The sequence below is a fragment of the Oncorhynchus gorbuscha genome, linkage group LG18 (genome assembly GCF_021184085.1).
Source record: "Oncorhynchus gorbuscha isolate QuinsamMale2020 ecotype Even-year linkage group LG18, OgorEven_v1.0, whole genome shotgun sequence".
NCBI lineage: Eukaryota > Metazoa > Chordata > Actinopteri > Salmoniformes > Salmonidae > Oncorhynchus > Oncorhynchus gorbuscha.
Window position 1 is genome coordinate 19028558 of NC_060190.1, and position 25296 is coordinate 19053853.

General features: G+C 42.1%; 1 protein-coding gene across 3 annotated transcripts in view; it reads left to right on the forward strand.

Moving 5' to 3' along the window:
- strn (striatin, calmodulin binding protein) overlaps positions 1-12665 on the forward strand; it is an 82994-nt gene extending 70329 nt beyond the window's left edge. For all 3 annotated transcript variants that reach the window (XM_046309960.1, XM_046309961.1, XM_046309962.1), the window contains exons 9-18: positions 1237-1380; positions 1674-1810; positions 4808-4983; positions 5436-5483; positions 5732-5853; positions 6132-6299; positions 7801-7941; positions 8395-8496; positions 8675-8761; positions 9066-12665. In XM_046309960.1, the coding sequence (XP_046165916.1) occupies positions 1237-1380; positions 1674-1810; positions 4808-4983; positions 5436-5483; positions 5732-5853; positions 6132-6299; positions 7801-7941; positions 8395-8496; positions 8675-8761; positions 9066-9235 (1295 nt within the window). In that variant the 3' untranslated portion in view covers positions 9236-12665. The remainder of the gene's footprint in view (positions 1-1236; positions 1381-1673; positions 1811-4807; positions 4984-5435; positions 5484-5731; positions 5854-6131; positions 6300-7800; positions 7942-8394; positions 8497-8674; positions 8762-9065) is intronic.
- The last annotated feature ends 12631 nt before the right edge of the window (positions 12666-25296 follow it).

Consider the following 25296-nt stretch of genomic DNA (forward strand, 5'->3'; position numbering starts at 1 on the left):
TACACTCAGTATGAGTGGAATGGCTCACCCATTATGGCCTCATTGTCTTGAATGGGCGTGCCCCTTCTAGTAATTCTATGTCTATGGTTGCACCATCCTACACTTGAGACATTCCATCCCGCTTCGTCGTGTCTGTACCTGTCTTTATTATGCCATAGGTTATCAGCTACACCTGTGCCTTTGTATGTGTGCTGGTTCCTTTTTTCTGTCTCTGTATTTTTCAAACATTCCAACTTCTTATTTTCTCTGAAAGTATGCCGGTGTCAGTGACTTAACGCTCTCCTTTCCTCCCACCTTAAGCTTTTGTTGTTCTATGAGTTATTTCTATGTTCAAGCTACGAAGTCGTCTTTCGCCAAGCATCAGCCATGGATCTGCTCTTCAATCTGCTTATTTGTGGCTTCAATCTTATAAAGTTTCTGAGTATTTAAATAAATACAAATACATTTTTTAAAGTCCCTTTATTTAACTAGGCAAGTCAGTTAAGAACAAATTCTCATTTTCAATGACGGCCTAGGAACAGTGGAGTAACTGCCTTGTTCATGGGCAGAACAACAGATTTTTACCTTGTCAGCACGGGGATTCGATCTAGCAACATTTCAGTTACTGGCCCAACATTCTAGCCACTAGGCTATCTGCCGCCCCTGAGTAGCAGCGCTGAGCTAGGATCAGGTTCCCCCTGTCCATAAAATCATATAAATGATTATCTAAAAAGCTAAACTGATCCTTAATCAGCACTGCTACTTTGTGATGCTTTATGAATACGGGCCCTGTTATCTTGTCCATTCTCTGCATCACTTTTTGATTTTTGATTTTTTTCAATCAGCCTTCCAGCATGGGTCTCCAACTCCGAGCTACTTGGAGTGCAGTCTTTTGTTCCAGACCAGCACTAATGCACCTGATTCAACTAATTATGGTTCAGACTGAAAAATGTGTATTATTTGAAACTGATTAGTAGTGCTGGGCTGGTACAAAACCCTGTGCACCCAGTAACTCCAACGAGCCAGTGACCCCTGCCCAACGGTATTTAAGATGAGGATTGCGTGCCCTTCTACTCTAAGAAGATGACCTTCCATTCTCCTCTTCTCGTCTTCCTTATCCCTCTTCTTTCTTTGACTCTTTTCCTTCCTGATCCTCTCTGTATACTGCTACTTCTCCTCTTCCTCCTCCTTCCTCCCTCTCCTCTCTGTCTCTACTCCTTCTCCATGATCCTCTTCTCATCTTCCTCCTCCTCCCAGGGCCTAACCGGTCCAAACTGCAGGATATGCTGGCCAACCTGCGAGACGCAGAGGACCTCCCTTCCATGCAGCCCCCCGTGACACCGCCGTCCCGGCCCAGCGTCCCCAGGCTCAACGAGCACGAAGTGGGCCACCCCGAGGAAGGTAAGACGAGAACTTAATTGTCCCCAAAGGGTTTGAATTTACAGAGTGCACAATTTACAAATATACACAATTGACTGTAAATAATTTAATTTACAAATTGAATATTTTAAACAACAATATCTAATAGGCCCAACTACCAGTAGCAGTCGTTTAGTGTTTTTGACTTCTGTTTGTGCGTCTGTTAAATTTTCCCCACTTTTCTTGTATCTGTCTAATTTGTTTGTCTGGCTCTGTCCATCTGCCTATTTTGTCTGGTCTGTCCATCTTTCTCACTGTCCGTCCATCCATCCCAGTGGAGGCCATGACGTTTCCGCCCACGTCAGGGAAGTCGTTCATTATGGGGCCGGACGAGGCGGCGGAGAGCGAGCTGGGCCTGGGCGAGCTGGCTGGCCTCACTGTGGCCAATGAGGCAGACAGCATGGCCTACGACGTGAGTACCTACATCTGCAGGGAAGGGAGGATAAGGAAGGAAGAGAGGGTGAGTGGGAGTAAGGGGGCGTGGCCAAGAAAGCCGACAGCCTGGTCTACAATTTGAGTTGCGTTAGTCCTTCCTTACACTGGGCACCAACCACTGCCAGATGCAATGGCAAGGCAGCTAGCAGTGAATGAATAAATTAATGAAAACCTTTATTATGACATAAACAACACTTTATTGTCCCAAAGGGAATTTTATTTACATATCAAATTTTATTTGCCACATGCACCAAATACTTACAACAATGCAGTTTTTTGAAAATACGGAAATAAAACATAATTAAAGAGCAGCAGTAAAATAACAATAGCGAGGTTATGTACAGGGGGTTACCGGTACAAAGTCAATGTGCAGGGGCACTGGTTAGTCGATGTAATTCAGGTCAAATGTACATGTAGGTAGAGTTATTAAAGTGACTATGCATAGATAATAAACAGAGATTAGCAGCAGAGTAAAAGTGTGGGGGGGGGGCAATGCAAATAGTCTGGGTAGACATTTGATTTGATGTTCAGGAGTCTTATGGCTTGGGGGTAGAAGCTGTTTAGAAGTCTCTTGGACCTAGACTTGGTGTTTGTGTACCACTTGCCCTGCAGTAGCAGAGAGAACAGTCTATTACTAGCGTGGCTGGAGTCTGTGACAATTTTAGGGCCTTCTTCTGACGCCGTCTGGTATAGAGGTCCTGGATGGCAGGAAGCTTGGCGACATACTGGGCCGTATGCACTCCCCTTTGTAGTGCCTTGCAGTTGGAGGCCGAGCAGTTGCCATACCAAGCAGTGATGCAACCAGTCAGGATGCTTTCGATGGTGCAGCTGTTGAACCTTTTGAGCATCTGAGGACCCATGCAAAATATTTTCAGTCTCTTGTGAGGGAATAGGTTTTGTCATTCCCTCTTCACGACTGTCTTGGTGTGTCTGGACCATGTTTGTTTGTTTGTTTGTTTTTGTGATGTCGACACCAAGGAACTTGAAGCTCTCAATCTGCTCCACTACAGCCCCGTAGATGAGAATGGTGGTGTGCTCGGTCCTCCTTTTCCTGTAGTCCACAATCATCTCCTTTATCTTGATCACGTTGAGGGAGAGGTTGTGATGACCACCGCAATCATAACAAAATGAAGGAAAACAGGTGGCACGGACTTGGCAGTCTTTTGACAGACAGTACAACATTCAGCTAATCAGATCAAAGGGCACCACCACCAAACAGCGGGCAGCAGCATTCACAAATGACATTTTCTGCTGTATATATAAATATGGCGTGTTCGCACCCAGGTAAATTAGCTATTTATCTACATGACTTAATGCCTGTGGAGCCCCATGGACAACTCTTTCATCACTTAGGTCCCTCGGGGCAGCAAATATCTACTGCTTCACATTTCCATGTAGAAAAAGATAAATTGATTGGCTAGATTTAGAGACTTTGAGCTTCTAAACTAGAACACTAAGTAGAAAGGCATATACAGTGCCTTCGGAAAGTATTCAGACCCCTTGACCTTTTCCACATTTTGTTACGTTATTCTAAAATGGATTAAATAAATAAAAAATCCCAATCTACACACAATACCCCATAATGACAAAGCGAAAACAGGTTTTTAGACATTTTTGCATCATGCAGCAGGGACTGGTCAACATCGAGGGAAAGTACAGAGAGATACTTGATAACCTACTCCAGAGCGCTCAGGTTCACCTTCCAACAGGACACCGAGCCTAAACACGCAGCCAAGACAACACAGGAGTGGCTTCGAGACGAGTCTCAATGTCCTTGAGTGGCCCAGCCAGAGCCCGGACTTGAACCTGATCAAACATCTCTGAAGAGACCTGAAAATAGCTGTGCAGCGATGCTCCCCATCCAACCTGACAGAGCTTGAGAGGATCTGCAGAAAATACCCAAATACAGGTGTGCCAAGCTTGTAGCGTCGTACCCAAGAAGACTCAAGGCTGCAATCGCTGACAAAGATGCTTCAACAAAGTACTGAGTAAAGGGTCTGAATACTTATGTGAATGTGATATTTCATATATTTTTGCTGAAAAAGTCAAGGGGTCTGAATACTTTCTGAATGAACTGTATTTATCTAAAGGTCCAAACTATTTTTCAAAGCTTTCAAAATGTCAATATTTAAACAGGCTAGTCTGATTAGCATGGGCTTTGACTTTCACTTTTATTGTCACACTCACACTCAGGCACACAGACACAGGCACATACGTGCACATACACACTTGAGATCAATTGAATGTGAAGTGAACTGCAGTTGTATTGCTGTGGAGAGCTAGCATGCAGATTGAGGTTGTGGTTGAAGAGACTGAGTGTCATATTGCTCAGTTGGACCCAGTGTGGGAGGACGCCTTCGTGTTAGAATTAGATTTTATATGATGGACACACTCGTCTCAAAATAGGAATGGATTTGTGTGCGTTAGATAACATTAACGTTTGTATGGTAAATCTCATACTAAGATGTTGCAGCTCTAACAAGCAGGAAATTAAAAGGATAAGCAGTGACCGGGGTCAAGCACAAGAGGCACATTGCAGACATATTTAGCAGACTCGGTGAAGAGCATAGCGCCACTGAACTTGCATTGCAAATAGGAACAACCCTTTTTTTTTAAGTCTGGCGTGACCACTTAAGTTACTTTTTGTAAATTGAAATAAATAAGTCAAAACTAGTGACTCCCTAGCTTGCTATACCTTCTGAAACATGATTGTACAGCACTTGAATCCTAAAAAGAAGTGCTTGCTTGAAAAAGCTAAACAAAAAACAAGCAAATAACAGCTGTAAGACAGTAGGTCTGGACTGCGATTTTCAACCGGAGTTGTTGCCTCAAACAGATGGAGAGACAATCAAGAGGGAACCACATGGCTTGAGCAAAGGGAGGAGGTGGTCAGAAGGGGGACATCTGTGGGCATAACTTGCATTTTGTTGCATATCTCCAATTGATATCGAAACTCTTTTTCATTTTAAATCAGGTGACCAACAGTCAGGATGTGCTGCGGAAGACATGGAGCCCCAAGTTCACGCTGCGGAGCCACTTTGACTCCATCCGGGGCCTGGCCTTCCACCCCGTGGAGCCCGTCCTGGTCACTGCCTCCGAGGACCACACCCTCAAACTGTGGAACCTCCAGAAGACCGCCCCCGCCAAGAAGTAAGAGCTCACATAGGCCTACACTGTTGTCAGTCAAACACCTGGGTTGTATTTACTAGACCCAAAACAATTCAAATGTTTGCCTTTATTTAACCAGGTAAGTAATTGAGAACACATTCTCTTTACAATGACGACCTGACCAAGATAAGAGCGATACACAGTAGAAACTTTCGGTGTGCACTAATGAATACGACCCAGCTGCCAGTCAAAGACTACGATGCTTTTAAGCAGGTACCTAAGTAGTGAACGTGGGTAACTTGGTCACTTTCAATGGGGTAAGAGTCATTTGGAATTGTTAAGAGCACTATTGCGAAAAGACAATCGATAGCTAAAGCATGCCTTTTTCTGCTTATGCATTTCTGATGGCTGTAATGGGCCATTTTGTTCTACTTAGCGTATGTTCGTTGAATATGTACATCAAAGGTAGTTATATCCCCTGTCTGTCTTCCTAGGTGTGCTGCCCTAGATGTGGAGCCCATCTATACATTCCGGGCCCATCGGTGAGTAACCTTCCTTATCCACTATAACCCAACCTTTTTATAAATGGACAGCTGGACCGATACTCTTGTATACATGAATCATTTGTTCAAGCAAATTAACTTTTATCTTTGCATAAGTGAAAGAAAAATGGTTGAATTTTATAATGACAGGTATTGCCACTTTCTCCTGTAGGAGTGAGATGTTGTGTTTTGTCTTCGCCAAAACAAGTTGTAGTTAATAATGAGATGAGTTTTCCTGTGTTCTGTAGGGGTGCGGTGTTGTGTGTGACCATGAGCTCTACAGGGGAGCAGTGCTTCAGTGGGGGGGTGGATGGAACCATTCAGAGCTGGAACACCCCCAACCCCAATATCGACCCCTATGACTCATATGGTACACCCCCAAGATGCCTTAGCTACACCTCTGATTATTAGCACATTTCTCTTGTTTCATATTCTCTTCATCTCTTCACTGATCGCTTGACTCTTTCCACCTGACACTCATTTCATCCTCTTTCACTCTTCTCTCTTTATCTTCTGATCTTTTGTTCTCTATCATTTCCCTCTCTCCTTTTCCCCTCCCTCTTAACTCTCCCCATCTCTTAATTCTGCATCTCTCCCTCATCTCTTTCCCTCTCCCTCCTAACTCTCCCTCTCTCTTTCCTGCCATAGAGCCCTCGGTGCTGCGGGGGGCACTGCTTGGTCACACTGACTCAGTGTGGGGAGTGGTTTACAGCTCGGCCCACCAGCGCCTGCTCTCCTGCTCTGGGGACGGCACTGTGCGCCTGTGGAACGCTGCCAACACCTCCCCTGCACTCGCTGTCTTCAACGAGAAAGCAGGTGAATAGCTGAACGCAGATCAGATCAACGAAATGATCCCCCAATAGACTTACTTTGGCTGCCCCATACAAACACTGCCCTAGGATCAATTCATAAAACAGATGCCTTACACATTTTCACCTAATGTTCCACAGTGCCTGCTCTAGAATCAGCTTACAAAGCACCTAATTGACCCTCTTACACAGACTGTCCCACATAACCACTGCTCTGGGATCAGCTTATAAAATATATTTGTAATTGTACACTATACAATGACCTTGACTCCGCTCCATAAAGAGTTACTCCGGGGTTTCCCAAACTAGGGGTCGCGACACCATGCCCGATGAAAAAACAAAATGGGTTTGCGAGAGAGAATTGACGCTTGGTTCATAGAAGGTAGCCGATAGATGCGGTTGTAAGAATCAGAGGGGTTTCTGTTTTCCTACAAATGTGTCCTTCTTTTGAATGGTTTATGCTACTATGCCCACAAGCCATTAGAACAGAATTGACAAGACCAGGCACTAAATCAGACTGGGGGGGAAAATAACATTATCAATGATGTTCTTTTCTACACAGAAAGTCATACAATATTATCGCCTGCTGATCTTCTGAACTTCCCAATGCCTTTCTGATGCATTTCAGTCACTTCAAACCATACTGTCTTCAGATTGAAAAACTGTCAAAAATAATATGACTGGGCCTCCCGGGTAGCACAGTGGTTAAGGGCGCTGTACTGGGGCGACGCACAATTGGCCTAGCGTCGTCCCGGTTAGGAAGGGCTTGGCCGGTAGGGATATCCTTGTCTCATCGCACACCAGCGACTCCTGTGGCAGGCCGGGCACAGTGCGCGCTAAAACCAAGGTTGCCAGGTGCACCGTGTTTCCTCCGACACATTGGTGCGGCTGGCTTCCGGGTTGGATGCGCGCTGTGTTAAGAAGCAGTGCGACTTGGTTGGGTTATGTATCAGAGGACGCATGACTTTCAACCTTCGTCTCTCCCGATCCCGTACGGGAGTTGTAGCGATGAGACAAGTTAGTAGCTACTAAAACTATTGGATACCACGAAATTGGAGAGAAAAAGGGGTCAAATTCAAAATAATTATATATATATATATTTTTTTTAATTATATGACTGATTTTGTAATAGACTCATAGTCCCAATGTTGATTACATAACTTTTTTTACATGGTGGTGTTGCGGGTCAAAAACGTTTGGGAACCTCTGAGTCAATTCAGAACTCTACGTGCCCCAAAAAGAGGTCTGACCTAGGACCAGCCAGGTCCCCACAGCCAAACCCTTACCTCTCTACCTCTGTCTGATTCAGAGCGAAACTGATCTAGAATTAGCTCAATTCAGGACACTATCAAGCCCCATAAAAAAGGTCTGACCTAGGACCAGGTCACCACCATAGAAATAGATGTATAGAATGTCATTCTAATGTCACCACACTCAAATCCTGCCCCCTTCAACATAACTCCTGCTCTAAGATTAGCTCATAACCTTTCCAACTCTGTCGGTTTCAGAACTGGGCGTCCCCACGTCAGTGGACCTGGTGTGCAGTGATCCGGCCCACATGGTGACGTCGTTCAGCACGGGGGAGATCGGACTCTTCAACATGGAGACGCGGCAGCTGATCCTCAAGCTGGACCAGACCGGAGAGCCCGGTAAGCTCCGCTGCCATTTCTACACAGTGACTGTATAGATTTGTAACTCAAAAGAGAGTAATTGAGTGCACTATGCGCTCACTGCCTATTCTTGTGCTCTCCCTGTCAACGCCCTTTACCCCTCTTGTCACAACATAAATGTTTGTTTGTGCATTAAAAGTCATACTTTTATTTTGTTGGTGTACTCTCTTCAGAAAGCTTCCCTAGCTTTTTCTTTGTTTTATTAGCAATAGGCTATAGCAGCTGGTATATCAGTACAGTCTGCAATATAACTCTAGTGCCCACCAAGTATGTTATAGCTCTGTGGCTTTTCCTTTCAACTCCCTACTTTAGAATCAGTTTGTCTCGAGTTATAACTCCCATTTACCCTGTTGTTCTGACAAATGACTAAATGTAAATGAGAAAGGTTAATCGGGCAATGTTCAATTGAGTTCCATGTCTTGTCACAAACAGAAGCCCCGTGCAAGATCAACAAGGTGCTGAGTCACCCCACTCTGCCCATCACCATCACGGCCCAGGAGGACCGACACATCCAGTTCTTCGACAACAACACGGGTGAGCTAGAAGGCTGTCATTTTGAACCGGAATTCCAGCTGGAATTCAAATTTAAATCAAATGTATACATAGTAAGACAAACACATTTTGTCACAATATAAAGTGTACTTATAACAGTTGGTATAAATACAACATTGAGGACAGTGATTTTTGTACTCATCCCGGGTTCCTATTACAGGGAAATGTATTCACTCCATGGTAGCCCACCTGGACGCAGTCACCAGTTTAGCTGTGGATCCCAACGGCTTGTACCTGATGTCTGGCAGTAAGTATTTATCTGGAAACGGGGAAGTACCAGTGTTTATGTTGGTTAGCGTTTCATGTAATTACAGCAATATTGTTCCTTGCATAACTGGAGATACAAACTGACAGTGTGGCAAATATCTGAGCACAGAAACGGAAGCCCCCTTCGATCTTTCTTGTGGTAACTTTCACTAAAAGGCATTTTTAGAATTGTAACGTTTCCCTCTAGCTCTCTTTCGTCCTCTCTCACTCTAACTCCCTATTTCTTTATATTTTTGTTCCTGTTTCTTTATATTTTTGTTCTCATCCATCCTCCGCCCTGTTAGGCCACGACTGCTCCATCCGCCTGTGGAACATGGAGAGCAAGACGTGCATCCAGGAATTCACAGCGCACCGCAAGAAGTCGGACGAGGCCATCCACGACGTGGCGTTCCACCCCACCAAGTGCTACATCGGCAGCGCCGGGGCCGACGCGCTCGCCAAGGTCTTTGTATGACCGCAAATCCCAATGGCTAACAGCTGCGTCCGGCTCGAAGGACCATCAAAAAGGGGCGGAGTTGTGTATTAACTGAAGGGAGAGATAGGAGTTGGAGCCCAACTCAAAGGCAGTGTGGAAGGAAATGTAGTGAGGTGGATGGGTAACTAGCCACTGGTGTCTGAGTCTTGACCAGTGGCAGTCGAGAGGGATGGTTAGACACTTGATGGTTTGAAGGCTGAAAGGGGTGAATGTGAGAGTTTTGAGAGAAAGAGGGCTACTCTACTATCCTTCCACCCGGGCGGGCCTGGGTGCTACAGCCAAACCAGAAGGAGATGTGGTCAAACATCACAAAGACCAAGCGGATATCCAGGAAATTCTCAAGACCTGTACTCTCGTTTAGAAACATTGCGTTCGTTTCCTAATTAACAGAAACACAATACTTGTATTCTGCCCCCTCCCTCCCCGGGCACCCCTAAGACTGCCTGTGTCTTCAATGTCATCGTTTTCAAAGATTTCATGAAAATGTGCCTTTTTCGTCAGTCTTGCAGACAACGTTATTTTACAGTTTGTGTGCAAAGTAGGAGTGGGCAGGGTGTTCAACAACAAGTTATAATTTATTGTCCAACATAGTACTGGACATTGTCTATTCCATTTGATCCATAAAACTGAGTTTAAAAATAATTATATTTGCATCAGATGTACACAGCATATATACGGCTAGTGGTCAATAGTCACAGTACTGTTTAAATTATTGAACGAGTGAGTTGAGATCCACAATGCCCTCCAATCCACTGAAATATACAGTAGCGTGCAGAACTCGAGTCCCCCTGAATAAGCAAAATGGTAAATAAGTTTAAATAAACCTAAAAGTCAGTTTGAAGTTCAAGTAAAGGCCATGAGCCTGCATTTCCTTGGTGTGTGATTTATTATAGCCTTTTGTATATGTCCATGTGGTTTTGTATGTAATCACAACGAATTGGAAACGACTCCATTAATTCATCTCTAAAACAAGTAAAAATGTAGCTTTTTAAGTAGTGCCTATAGTCCATACCCTCTTGAAAAGCCAACCCCATGAAAATAATTGAGTTGTTTGATGAAACTTTGCTAACAGAATTCCTACATATTAGCTCATATGAATCTGTCACCTAAGTGTGTAAGCCATCCTTGTATTCCAGCTTGCTTTGCTTCGGTGTTGAATCAGTGTTCAAATCCAAATTGCCTGTACACAGCCAAAACACTGACTTAAACAGGCCACATCCTTCAACTTAATTTAGTTTCCAATTCAATTGTAAATGCTTTTATGCTCCAGCTTCAGTTCTCCTAGGTACAAGGAGTGCCTCTTTTGTTGTTTGGATGTTCCATTCTTTACATAAATAGGACAACAACATTGTAATATACTGTACCAACATAAGTAGAAGCGTTAACTCTTAACAAGATCTGTCCTTTGACACTTTGCTAGCGGTAGATGAATTACTCAAATTTGTTTCACAATTTAATGGAATTGATTGATCAATGTTGTGGTTTGACCTCATTTGAATACTGCTTTATCGTGTATTTCTAGTTGAGCAACCTGACAAACTGCACTGAAAAATGGTTTGCAGTGAAACAATTTATTCATTTGATTTGTTTTTTATTTTATTTGAGCTGTGTATTTATTTATGCCTCCGTGTCATTTAAGCCAAAAGAATCAACCAAGTATTGTCTTACAACGACAAGATGCTTCACAGAGAGCCTGCACATGTAAAGTTTCCTGTGACCGTTAAGTTGGCTCTTTCAGCTTATAATGCTAAGTTAGATCTTTTGCTAATGCTAAGTTGGCTATGACTGCTAAGATAGTTTCTTCATAGATATCCTGCTTGCCCCTGTGCTGAGTTAGCCCCTTGGCTCCCATTTTTGACAGCAGAACTGAGGTCTCTCAGTACTCAACTGCACACAAGCTACGCTCCTGTGTTTAGGCGATATGACCAGCTCTGGTCAGAAAGCAGGGTAAATGCTTTAGGTAATAACTGTTTGAAAATAGAATTTTGTCAAATTATTTTGAGCAATTACTAGTTTTTTATTTACTATACGTGGTTGGTGAAAAAGGTCAATCCTTGTTAAATACAGGTAAATATTTTTTTAAAGAATATTTTCTGTTTTACTTGAACATTTAGGAGTTATTCCTTGGGATTTGTGTACTTTGTTTCTTTTGTAGTGGAATGGTTGGAGATTTGCCGGTCTTATCACAAGTTGTATGCCTTTGGTTGTGAGCACTACAAAACAAGAAAGATTTTTGTCATTTATTCTCAAAATTGTCTCATCTGCAGTTGAACATGTGAGAGATTAGAATTTCGCTATCTACCAAATGCTTTGGTCTCTAAAATAAATTGAATGACGAGGATGGATCAAAATCTGTGGGGAATTCGGTGTGCTTGCGTTGTACAAAGATATTCTTTTCCTTTTTATTTTTCTTTGGTGTCAGGTAATTTTAGACAATGTAAGGGAGCGAACAGAAAACATGTACAGTTTTAAAGTATATATTAAAAAAAAGATATTTATTAACACAGTATATTGAGTGGCTAAACATGGTGATGTGAAATGGAGTCAGTATGTATGGGTGCGCTTGTCGTGGTAAACGTACAGTAGTCTCATCACAACACTGAGTAGTTGAACAAAAGAGGAGTTAGTATATGGCCCCCTGCTGCTCACAATGTGGAACAAGCATATTTCACCAGGTTGGCTAACATTTCATGTCTTTTAATGGGCTTTATGTCCATTTGAATGACAGAATAGTGAGGGCTTGACCATAAGCTAGTGTTTCTTTTTGTGTGTGTTTTTGATCATGGAGAACCACTTTAGATACTAGTTTTCTCCAAACCAGTTTGATTGAGCTGTCGTTTTTGAGACCTTAGTTAGTTCGCTGTTTGTCCATCAAGACTGCATACGGTATACGGTCCTCAATTGGAATAATAATAACCAAGCAAACAGTGGTCCTCCAGAACCAGGAGTCGGACAAGAACTAGGATTTGAACAAAGAATTATCGTGTTGTTATAGGCAGTGTAAAAGCAGAATGCTCTAGTCTAAATGGTGACTCATAGATATGCGTCTAAAATTCACTTGTCCGTTCTGAGCAGCAGGGGGTGTTGCTTACAAGCACTACAAAGTGGATGAAAAGAGATCACACAAAACAAAGAACCTATTAATAACCAATGAAAAAACAAAACACAAAGCATTGGGCGGAGCCAGGTTTGCCTGTTGTAAATCAAAGTAATTCCCCTTTTAACCTCCAGTTGTATAGAGAATTCTTTTAAGATGTGAATTTGATATATGCTAATTGGACTGTACATATAGTACATATAATTATTGTCATTATAGTTTATTCTTTTTTTTCATGATGTATTGTATTTTTTCTCAGATGGGAGTGACAGATTTATCAATAACAACAATAAAGGAATATGTTGTATATCATACTGGTAATGTAGTATTTGTTTCCCACCTTTAGAATAATGCCTTTCATTGCTTCAACATTCACACATTTTCCATTTCAAGTGTATACCTACCTATAGGAAAATATATTTGTATTTGATTCATACTTTAAGTAACCCCATATTAATTGTAATCCAATAGCAATGTTTATACCATTCAAAAGTCCTAACAATAATACTTCTCAAAACATGTTTTATGTTAACTTGTAAATTATTTAAATACATATAGAGCTGGTATGTACGTAAGTACCATTTTGTTGACAATGTAGTACATCTCCCAGTGTGTAAGAGACCACACACACCAGAACGGTGGTCAGCCGATCGAAGTCGTAGGCCGTTCCATCAATTACTTCCGCCGTGGGGTCATAGGGAGCAGTGCCTGTTTTCTTTGCCAATTTAACATGTAGGATCGTTGGAAAATAACCAGAAAATGTGACCTGATATTCTGGTCAGAGGCACTCTGTTGTATGCTCAGCTGACCGTCGTTTTGGTGTGTTCTACTTAAGGGTTCAGTTTTGGGGCTGTGAGTTGAACTCTTGACAGATGTTGTGTACGATAGTGGGCACCAGCTTATGGAGGTCATCAAAGTCCTCCATGAAGAACGAGTGCTCCTTGACTGGCTCACTGGCTATGTCTTCTAGCTGCTCCTGGGAAGTCTAAGCAATACCAATGGAGTAGGCAATTATACCTATTTACACACACACACAATACACACACCATATATCAGTTCCTTGCTCCATTCAAATACTTAAATTCAAATGAACCCTTTCTCCATCAAGGTTGTCTCTGGTGTGATTAAATGGATGAAAGCAATACTGTGGAAAGTGAAACCTTGCTTTCATTCACTCAAGTCACCCAAATGGTACCTTTAAGAATGAAGGAGAGGTGTATTTTCAGTCTTCAAATGTGGTATCTGCCCTGCTACAATTCTTTTCCACCCCCCATTGTTCCCTCTTAGCCACTCAGCTCTTGACCCTCCCTCCCCACCTTACTTACCTAACTGTTGAGTGGCCAGAGCAGGGGACCTGATGTCGTCATATGAACGCCGTCAGTGATAACTACTATGACCTGCTTACTCCTGTTAGGTTGGCTGGAAACTTTGCGGGTGGTGAACGCAATGGCCACCCCTGTGCGGGTCCCCCCGCTCCAGTAGCTTATCCCCAAAATGGCATCCAACAGCTCCTTCTTTCCACCATATTCCCCAAGGCATATCTCCAACCTCTGCTCATTTGTGTACTGCACTAACGCCACGTGTGTCCATGGTGGAGATGTCAAACGTCGACGTAACATTGGCGACAAACTTGAGTAGGGTGGCGAAGTGGGCGGTGCCCGTACTGCAGGAGCCATCCATTAGGAAGATGAGGTCATGGGCATTTGAGGCAGGTGCGGCTACACACCAGGTGGGGCATGGAACACGCGTTCCATCAGGGGCCGTATGGGGGAGAGTAAGGAGAGCCAACTGGCAAAGGGCAGGGAGAAGAAGACGCCGGCCCGACACCACCTGAGGAAGGGAGAAGAGATGACGGAGGTTGTCAGTTAAAGTGTGTTTAACAGATGTTTCATATCATGAACTGAAAGATTCCTCATCAAAAAGATTGGAAAATTGTCCAATACACAATGACGACACAACAGTGGTCGGCCTGATCACTGACAACGATGAGACCAGCTTATAGAGACAAGGTCAGAGACAACAACCTCTCCCTCAACGTGTGCGAGACGAAGGAGCTGATCATGGACTACAGGAAAAGGAGGGCAGAGCACGTCCCCATTCACATCGACGGGGCTGTAGTGGAGCAGGTCGAGAGTTTCAAGGTCCTTAGTGTCCACATCACCAAGAAACGATTATGGTTCAAACACACCAAGAAAGTTGTGAAGAGGGCACGACAACACCTTTTCCCCCGCAGGAGACTGAAAAGATTTGGCATGGGTCCCCAGGTCCTCAAATGTCTACAGCTGCACCATTGAGAGCATCATGACCGGTTGCATCACGGCCTGGTATGGCAACTGCTCGGCATCCGACCGTAAGGGCAGTACGTACAGCCCAGTACATCTCTGGGCCAAGCTTCCTGCCATCTGGGACCTATATACTAGGCATGTCAGAGGAAGGCCCAAACAATTGTCAAAGACTCCAGTCACCTTAGTCATAGACTGTTCTCTCTGCTACCGCACACTACCAGAGAGCCAAGTCTTTTTCCTCCCTTTTCTCTGTTTAATGCGGCTGCATATCCTGGAGGGAATCTTATTTCAGTCATTAACTAAAACAGCAGGGAGTGTTGGAGAGGCAACAAAAAAATGTAAACACAGTACTGTGAAGGGATGAGCTTGAAGACAACTGAACTCCCCCGGCTCCCGGCTGGGATGAGCTTGAAGACTATTCAACTCCCCCGGCTCCCGGCTGGGATAAGCTTGAAGACTATTCAACTCCCCCGGCTCCCGGCTGGGATGAGCTTGAAGACTATTCAACTCCCCCGGCTCCCGGCTGGGATGAGCTTGAAGACTATTCAACTCCCCCGGCTCCCGGCTGGGATGAGCTTGAAGACTATTCAACTCCCCCGGCTGCCGGCTTGGTGTCACTCATGGATTTTAATGAGTATATGTGTACTATATGAATTTTAAGTAGATCTACAATACAATTTTATGTCCATTTTCTTTTGTTGTTTTTCAAGCGATTTCGATGGATTCTCATGTGTTTTTTAAATAGATGCAGACGATGGAAGCCTCTTTGTTTAGATTAAGCCTGCTATTTAATCAGGTTTCTCGGGGAGGTCAATCATCTTTGTTTCACAAAGTAAACAAAGTCTGTAGGATTACACAAATCTTAAAAGTCATTCTTGCAAGAGACATATTGTGTCTAATCCCTGGAAACCCATCCCACCCAAACCATACTATTCATGTTGTTTTTCTAAGTTGCAATGAGTGTCAACCTTGCCTGCCTGCCTGCCATCCTGTTGCACACAATGGAAATAAGCTTTAAGGCTTTCAAGTTTATATTTTTATGTGGGTATTGTTCCTCTGGCTGGAGTAGCTTTATATATGTTTTTAATTGTCAAATAAGTCATTTAAAATCCTGTGTGTGGCAACTCACCCACATTGGAATGACCCCCTTCTTGGATGATATGCGCTACACAGGTCCTTATATTTATATTTCTTTATTTAACTAGGCAAATCTGTTTAGAACTTGACGGCCTACACTGGCCAAACCCGGACGACGCTGGGCCAATTGTGTGCCGCCCTATGGGACTCCAAATCACGTCCGGTTGTGATGCATCCTGGATTCGAACCAGAGTGTCCATAGTGACACCTCAAGCACTGAAATGCAGTGCCTGGCAAAAGTCAACCACTCGGGAGCCAGATTTTAAGATCCCTGGGAAAAACACAAGAACACACCTGTACTGTATTTGAACTGAGTTAATAATGCCTAGCTATTGTAATGAATCAATTCAAATATCTCTTACATTGCAAGATGGCTGAGTGTGTTAGACCATGGTGCTGGCAACACCAGGGTGTTATTGAAGTAATGGGTCACTGTCAGTGTTAATAGATACATTTAATTAAGCACACCCCCTTATCCAGAACGACTTCCAGTAGTGAGTACGTACATTTTTCATACTGGTCCCCCGTGGGAATCAAACCCACAACCCTGGCATTGCAAGCGCCATGCTCTACTAACTGAGCTACATGGGACCAAAGTTCTGTGAGTTGCTTTGTTTGCATGAACTCTTGTCCTCTTCTAGTTTAGGGGGGAAAAGGGAGGCAGCGCAGTTAAGTCTGTCTGACAACATCATGTATTATCTGTCCCCCTCTCCCCTCTCTCTCTCCATCAATATCCATCACTCCCATCTGTCAAAAATGTCTCTCTTAGGATGTTCATTAAGCATGATGGTGAAGGAGGAGGCCTGGGCTGTGTTCCAAATGGCACACTAATCCCTATGTAGTGCTCTACTATTGACCAGGACCCATAGGGCTCTGTTTTAAGTCTGTTTGACAGCCCTAAGGGGAGTAGTGCTGTACAGATGACGAGTGGTTTCTCGACTACATGGCAGCACCTCACCTTCGTCCACTTTCAGTTAGCTTTGACATGTTGACACCCAATCAAAGCCTAGGAGATGGATGAGTGGCCTGGTGTGCTTCCCAAAAGGCACCCTATTCACTACATGGTGGACATTTGACCAGAGCACATGGTCAAAAGCAGTGCACTAAGGTTATGTAAGGAATAGGGTGCCATTTGGGATGCATTAGTTGTGCCCATCTGCCAACTAGCACTACCTCTTTCAATCTTTATTCTGCTCCATCTTATTCTGTTCTTTTCCTGTCCTCCTTTCTCCAACCAGTATAGCAACTGCCCGTTCTGTCCTCTATCCCAGTAATTAGTTTACATTTCTGCCTATCAGACTCCACTTCTCTTTCTTATACCTCATAAAGGTAATATGTTTAAACTGTACTTATAACAGTAGCTAGTTATATATATATCCATTTAATGTCCAAAATATTGTTTGTAATCTGCACAGTGGGTGGGGGGGTCAAATATTATTTTTGAGAGCCTTAACATTTCTCTCTCTATTTTCCTCTATAGATGCCACTATGACTTATACCTGCAGCCTAATACTGTAGTAATTATGGTGATTGCAGCACTGTAATCGAGTTCAGTTGTGCGAAGCTGGGTATTTCAGGTACTCATCTCTAAAACAAAGCAATTTCAGTCAAAAGAGACCATATTAACAAAGGAAATGGAAGGACAAACAGAACAGAGCAATAAAAACTACCCTACTCAGAATGATTACGATGAAGAAAAAAGAAAGAAATTGAGGGACCTATTCAAGAAAGATCAAGTGTAATCTATTATAAACAATAATACGAACTGGATGGAAATGTGGAAAAATGTGACAAATATATATGTTTTTCTTCAACATAGAAATGCAACCAAAGATAATTTACCGAAATTTGATGGAACTGATGGAGTCATCCATGATTCACGAAACAATGTTTTGAAAGAGGCAAAGTACTTTAAGCATATGTTTTTGTTTGTCTCCTCCATCTCCACTAACTGAAGTTAATTGTATGGATTAAAAAATAAGACGAAGAATGTAAAATTACCAGCTGTACAGAAATACTCATGTGAAGGCTAAATTACAGAGGAGGACCTTATTGATGCAATTAAAGCATTTAAGTCTGGGAAAACTCCAGGGCTGGATGGCATACCGGTGGAGGTATACTAAACCTTTTTGATATACTCAGAGGACCGTTATTGGTATGTTTTAACCACTCCTATTAAAATGGTAGATTATCAGATACTCAACCAGGTCTGATTTCCTTATTACTGAAACAGGATCCAAGTGGTAAATATAAAGATCCAGTCCATTTCAAAAACTGGAGGCCCCTTATACTGGAGTGTTGTAATGTTATTTATTTTTTAAATGCAAAGCGCAAAGAATTTAAAATATATTGTCGGATATTATTCATCCTAATCAGAAAGGTTGTTTACATGGACAATACAGTGGAGATAATATAAGACAATAAGACAAGTACTCAACACAATGAAAGATCTGGGAAACCAGGGCTGGTAGTCACAGCTGACTTTGAAAAGGCGTTTGATTAAGTACGACTGGAATTTATATACACAACCGGTCAAACGTTTTAGAACATCTACTCATTCAAGGGTTTTTTTTTTTTTTTTTTACATTGCAGAATTATAGTGAAGACTTAAACTATGAAACAACACATATGGAGTCATGAAGTAATCAAAAAATTGTTAAACACATCTAAATATATTTTATATTTGAGATTCTTCAAATAGCCACCCTTTGCCTTGATAACAGCTTTGCTCACTCTTGGCATTCTCTCAACCAGATTCACCTAGAATGCTTTTCCAACAGTCTTGAAGGAGGTCCCACATATGCTGAGCACTTGTTGGCTGCTTTTCCTTCATTCACTCATCCCAAACCATCTCAATCTGGTTGAGGTTGAGGGATTATGGAGGCCAGGTCATCTGAATCGGCACTCCATCACTCTCATTCTTGGTCAACTATCCCTAACACAACCTAGAGGTGTGTTGGGTCATTGTCCTGTTGAAAAACAAATGATAGTCCCACTAAGCCCAAACCAGATGGGATGGTGTATCGTTGCAGCATGCTGTGGTAGTCATGCTGGTTAAGTGTGCCTTGAATACTAAATAAATCACAGACAGTGTCACCAGCAAAGCACCCCCACACCCTAACACCACCACCTCCATGCTTTATGGTGGGAAATGTAAATGCGGAGATCATCCGTTCACCTACCCCGCTTCTCACAAAGACACGGCGGTTGGAACCAAAAATCTCCAATTTGGACTCCAGACCAAAAGACACATTTGAAGCAATTCGACCATGAAGGCCTGATTCACATGGTCTCCTCTGAACAATTGCTGTTGAGACGAGTCTGTTACTTGAACTCTGTGAAGCATTTATTTTTGCTGCAATTTCTGAGGCTGGTACCTCTAATGAACTTATCCTCTGCAGCAGAGATAATTCTGAGTCTGCCATTCCTGTGGAGGTCCTCATGAGTGCCAGTTTCATCATAACGCTTGATTGTTTTTACGACTGCACTTGAAGAAACTTTCAAAGTTCCTTCAATTTTCCGTGTTGACTAACCTTCATCTCTTAAAGTGACGATGGACTGTCATTTCTCTTTGCTTATTTGAGCTGTTCTTGCCATAATATGGACTTAGCCCTATTTGGTAAAAGACCATCTTCTGTATACCCTCCTACCTTGTCACAACACAACTGATTGGCTCTAACACATTAAGAAAGAAATTCCACAAATTAACTTTTAATAATGCACATCTGTTAATTGAAATGTATTCCAGGTGACTACCTCATGAAGCTGGTTGAGAGAATGCCAAGAGTGTGCAAAGCTGTCATCAAGGCAAAGGGTTGCTATTTGAAGAATCTCAAATATATTTTCCTTTGTTTTCCACTTTTTTGGTTACTACATGATTCCTTATGTGTTATTTCATAGATTTGATGTCTTCACTGTTATTCTACAGTGTAGAAAATAGTCAAATAAAGAAAAACCCTTGAATGAGTAGCTGTTCTAAAACGTTTGACTGGTACTGTATATTCTGGAAAATCTTTTATAAAATAGGTTAAAGTTATGTACAGTAATCCTAGGTAGTAAAATACAAAAAATGGTCTACTTCTCAGAAAGTGTTAAACTGTCAAGAGGAGTAGAACAAGGTTGTCCACTATCGGCATCTAGATTCAACAATGATATCAAGGGGTTAGAAACCCAGGGCTAAAAAAAGGTGACATTGTATGCTGATGATTCTTGTTTTCTTTTAAATCCACAATTTGGATCCCTCCACAGGTTTATAGAATAGCTAGATACTTTTTCTATCTCTGCATCTCTGCATTACATCCAAATTATGGTAAGTGTACTATATTACTTATTGGATCTAAAAAAAAATACAACTTTAATATTACCGAGTAGTTTACCAATAAAATGGTATGACAGTGATGTGGACATACTCTGTAGAGGTGTGGACTCGAGTTACATGACTTGGACTCGAATCACAAATATGATGACTTACAACTCGACTTTGACTTTAACACCAATGACTCGTGACTTAACTTGGACTTGAACCTTATGACTCGACCTGACTTGATACCCTCCCCAAGCCCAAATATAAATAATGATGCTATTAAAAAAAGTGTGCAGCGCATCAACTCTTCATTTAACGGATTACAGTTTGAATCGGACAGCAGCCATTCAAATTGTGCCAGCTGAGAAAAAGTTGTGCGTGGCAGTGCAGAGGAATTTCGGCAGGTGAATTCAGATGGAGCCCTTGGAAAGATGATACCCCAAATTATTACTTTCGGATGTAAAGATGATGCTGTATCAACAAAAAACAGATTGCAACTCGCAAAACATGCTGGAAGGAAATTACAGATAGATACACAACAATTTCCAACTTTGTTCGACATTTGAAGCTGCAAAAAGTAAGTCGTGGCTAATATAGCTGACAGCTATATATTTTATTACTTTACTAGTGTATCATGTAGGCTAACGTAACGTTAAATCAATGAGCCTCCACACAGTCAGTGCGGGAACGTGTTCATTGCACCCAAGATTGAGTTACAACTGGCTAGGCAGTTGGTAGCCTAAATCCTGCCTGCTGTTCCTTAAACCATTGACATATGTTAGCCTACTGCAACCACAGACCGAGAGAGAGAGTATGTGTGTGTGTACAAGACTACATCGCCCGATTGCACCCCATAGCGATCCTCGATAATCACTATTGGGGGAGGGGGGGTCTTTCTCATGGCTACCCATGTATTTCCATGGAAATATAAAGTTCATTTGAAAGTAATACATATATAGATATTTTTAAAAGTATTCATGATTTGCATAAATGTAATATACTAACTATTACTCTTGTTAAAAATATGAAATGGTATTACATTTGGTAAAGAGCACATTATGACTTGTTTAGGACTCGAAACTCAAAGTTTAGGATTTGAGACTTGACTTGGTACTTGATGCTCTTGACTTGAGACTTGACTCGGTCTTACCTGTCTTGACTTGGGACTTGAGTGCTAAGACTTACTTGTAAAACAATGAATTGGTCCCCCTCTGATACTCAGTATACATATCCTGAAAGAAAGCAATGATCTCACTACAATACATTTTAATATAAAGTCAGCAAAAATAGATAAGATCTTGCTAACATGGAAAGGAAAATGCCTGTCTATTTGTGGAAACATCACCATGAATAACCAGTTGACCTATTTGCTAATGGTCTAATGGCCTACACGTAGCGACCTGCTTTTTAAATTATATGAGCAAAAAATATGGCATTTTATTTGGAACGGCAAGCCAGACAAAATTAAACGGGCCAATTAAAATAATGAATGTGAATTTGGAGGGCTGAAATGATTAAATATTAAAGCATTATACCGCTCACTAAAGGCGACAGTCATGCAAATGTTATACTTAAATCCAAACTTGTTGTCTAGCAGGTTAGTAAGAATGTCTCACCCTATGTGCAAGAATGGCTTTTTCCCTTTATTCAGATTACAACCTCTCACTTTCAGTTCTTTGAAAATGAAATAATTACCAAAATATTGCTATTTTTAAAACAAGCCATAGAGAGTTGGATGTCATTTCAGTTTAATCCACCAATGTCAATGGAATATTTGTGAGTAAACTTGAGTTATGCACGTGGAGGTTTTAGGGCCATAATGAACATGTACAATGACTATTTACATGTGTTGGAAATAAAAATGTACACATTTTTAAGTTTTAAGGCAAATTCCATTATAATCATATGCTGTGTGTGAAATATGTTGATTTATAGCCAAGGTGGCAGAGGCGCTTCACCTAAAATGCTAAGTAACAGCTGGTTACTGTACAACCCTTCAATATAAGCCCTATTTTTCTTCTCTCTAATAGAAGTTAAACAGGTTGATCCCCTGCCTCAACTCCCACTGAACCCCCAACAGATCAGGCTCAATTCAATTCAACCGGCCGCATTCGGTTCAAAGCTTTCTGTGTGTGGTCCTGTAATCTGTAATGAATGGTGATGGTGGAGATTAAAAAGGTAATGTGATTTCTTGAAGGACACCTACAGACACAAACAGAGCTGAGGACTGTCCTGTACATCACCACTGCAGAGTTGAAACCGGTCCAAAGCTGTTTGGAACCTCTTCAGTTGAATCTACGTGGGCACAGTTGGAGAAAGAACATGTCACGATGACTCACGACGCCAGTGATGTAATATCCCCAAAGAAACAATCTTAATTTAACCTTGGTCTAGACTTAGTAAACTGTTTGTTGCAGACACTACAGCATGCTCCATTATCAGGATAAAGAATCCCTGAAGACCTGAGGAGGACTGAAGTCTGCTTTCATTCTAATGAATTATGGCATAAAGTCTATGCAGGTTTATGTACATTGTGTGTGTACACAATTGGAAAGTTTTGAAGAATTGCAGTAATGACCACTCTTATTTACCAATCTGAGGAATCACAGAAAGCAGGAGCAGTCTAGTGGGTCAACAGGGTGGGCAGTTTTGACAGGGTTCAAATGACAGAGGTGGCCAGTTGTGTTGCATTGATATGAATATGGGCACCCCGTGAGCGTTAGAAAATAATATATATTGGTGGCCTTCCAGCCCACCGTTTTTTCAGCACTCAAAAAAATATTTATTTATACCCTGGTTTGGGGGAGTTTGTTCAAATGTATGAGCACAGCCGGACTGTACACTTTATAGTATCCATCCTATGGAAGTACATTCATGTCCAATGGAGGATAAGGACACAGATAGTTGATAACACTGACTGTTATTCTAGGTGCCAGATACGTACCTCACGACAGTGACAAACAGTGTCTTGGAAGCAGGGAGATATTTTATTAAAGATGTATGTTCATGTAGGTTTCTACTGCTGCAGGTGGACTGTGAATGAGATCCGGTATGTTCATGCAGAGGCAAGGTGAACGGTCCATGTGACATCAGGCACAGCCACACAGCCACACAGCCACCCAGCCACACAGCCACACAGCCACCCAGCCACACAGCCACCCAGCCACACAGCCACACAGCCACCCAGCCACCCAGCCACACAGCCACCCAGCCAATGTACTGTATCTGCTGCCCTGGTTCTGGTCAAAAAGCTAGTAGGTCTTTGCAAGTGTCCTAAAGACCAATACAATCCTAGATTTACCCTACACTATATAGCTCTACTACACAAGCTTCTGATTTATCTAACTTCCTTGTTGAAGTATAAAAACACGTGTTACCAAACTCGTTCACAGGGGTTGGTTAACTCTTTGAGGTTTCTTGGGTCTCAACTGAATTAGGTAAATCCACTTTTAGTTTTAATGCAATTTGCAGAACTCATTACAATTAGATGTTGTGCCTCTCGGGCAGTTTAGGGTGTTCAATGAGGACCTAGCAGCAGTTTTTCGTAAATGTTGTGTTTTGTATTGATTGCTGTTTTGTTTTACATTGTATTGGCCGTTGTAATTGTTGTGATCAAGGCACCGTTGGGAATAAGACCCTGGCCTCAATGGGTTTTCCCTGAATAAATAAAGAAGAAGAATCAAATAAAATAGGTATAGAACATCATTCCTTTGTCAGCGTAAAGATGTAAGAGTTCATGTTCCTCTGTCAAGTCGTGTAGACCTATATCTTTTCCATAAGCAGATCACGCTGGAAATCCGCATGTTGAGTTCACCAGATTCAAAAGCACACTGGAATGTTTACTTTATCCATGAGTTAACACAGGCCTAACAGCAGCCTTATTATATGGGGGTGTTCCGTTAAAAAGGAAAGGCAGGGAAAGCACTGACAGTAGGCTATGCTTTTACAGGGCTGCTCAAGTCCACACTTGTCCTGCTAGACGTTGATCATGACTCTCAGTTTAATTTCATTACACGTAAGAGTCACTGGACGGAGGTGTCTCCTGTCCGGGGGGAGTTTTGTTAACACGCATCGCTTGCGGTAAGGTTTTGGAAACAGAAGGACCTTATCTTTCATACCTGCGAGAAATAATAAAATACACTTTTTTTAAAGGATACATTGACACCCACCTTTATAGGGTTAGAGTTAGTGTTCCCACACGGCCATACTGTACATGTTACAGCGCGTTATAGGGTTAGAGTTAGTGTTCCCACACGGCCATACTGTACATGTTACAGCGCGTTATAGGGTTAGAGTTAGTGTTCCCACACGGCCATACTGTACATGTTACAGCGCGTTATAGGGTTAGAGTTAGTGTTCCCACACGGCCATACTGTACATGTTACAGCGCGTGATTACGGAAGACAGGCGAAATTGTGTAATGCCAGAAATGTGTTGTCGCTGAAAAATACTATCGGCTGCAACTGTGATAAAGCCAGGTTAAAACAGTGTACAGTTACTGTTTATTTTGCATTTATATGTGGTATGAAAGTAAATGGTTTTATGTTTCTAGAACCGTATCGCAATTTAAAATCGATTCACGTTTAGATGGAGTATTTGGCTGTTTTGCCTGCCAGAACCTACCTCCGAAGATATCAAACACTGAGCAAAAATATAAACGCAACATTTAAAGTTTTAGGTCCCATTTTCCACGAGCTGAATTAAAATATCCTAGAAATGTTCCATACGCACAAAAATGTTGAGCACAAATTTGTTTACATCCCTGTTACTGAGCATTTCTCCTTTGCCAAGATAAATCTGACAGGTGTGGCGTATAAATAAGATGATTAAGCATGATAATTACAGCATGATAATTACACAGATGCACCTTGTGCCGCTCTAAAATGTGCAGTTTATCACACATCACAATGTCACAGACTTCTCAAGTTTTGAGGGAGCGTGCAATTGGCATGCTGACTGCAGGAATATCCACCAGAGCTATTGCCAAATAATTGAATGCCTCACACTGTTTTATAGAAATTGGCAGCCTCACAACTGCATACCACGTGTATAGCATCGTGTGGGCGAGCGGTTTGCTGATGTCAAAATTTTGAACAGAGTGCCCCATGGTAGCAATGGGGTTATAGTATGGGCAGGCATAAGCTAACACAATCACATTTTATTTATGAAAATTTGAAGGCACAGAGATACCGGGATGAGATCCCGAGGTCCATTGTCG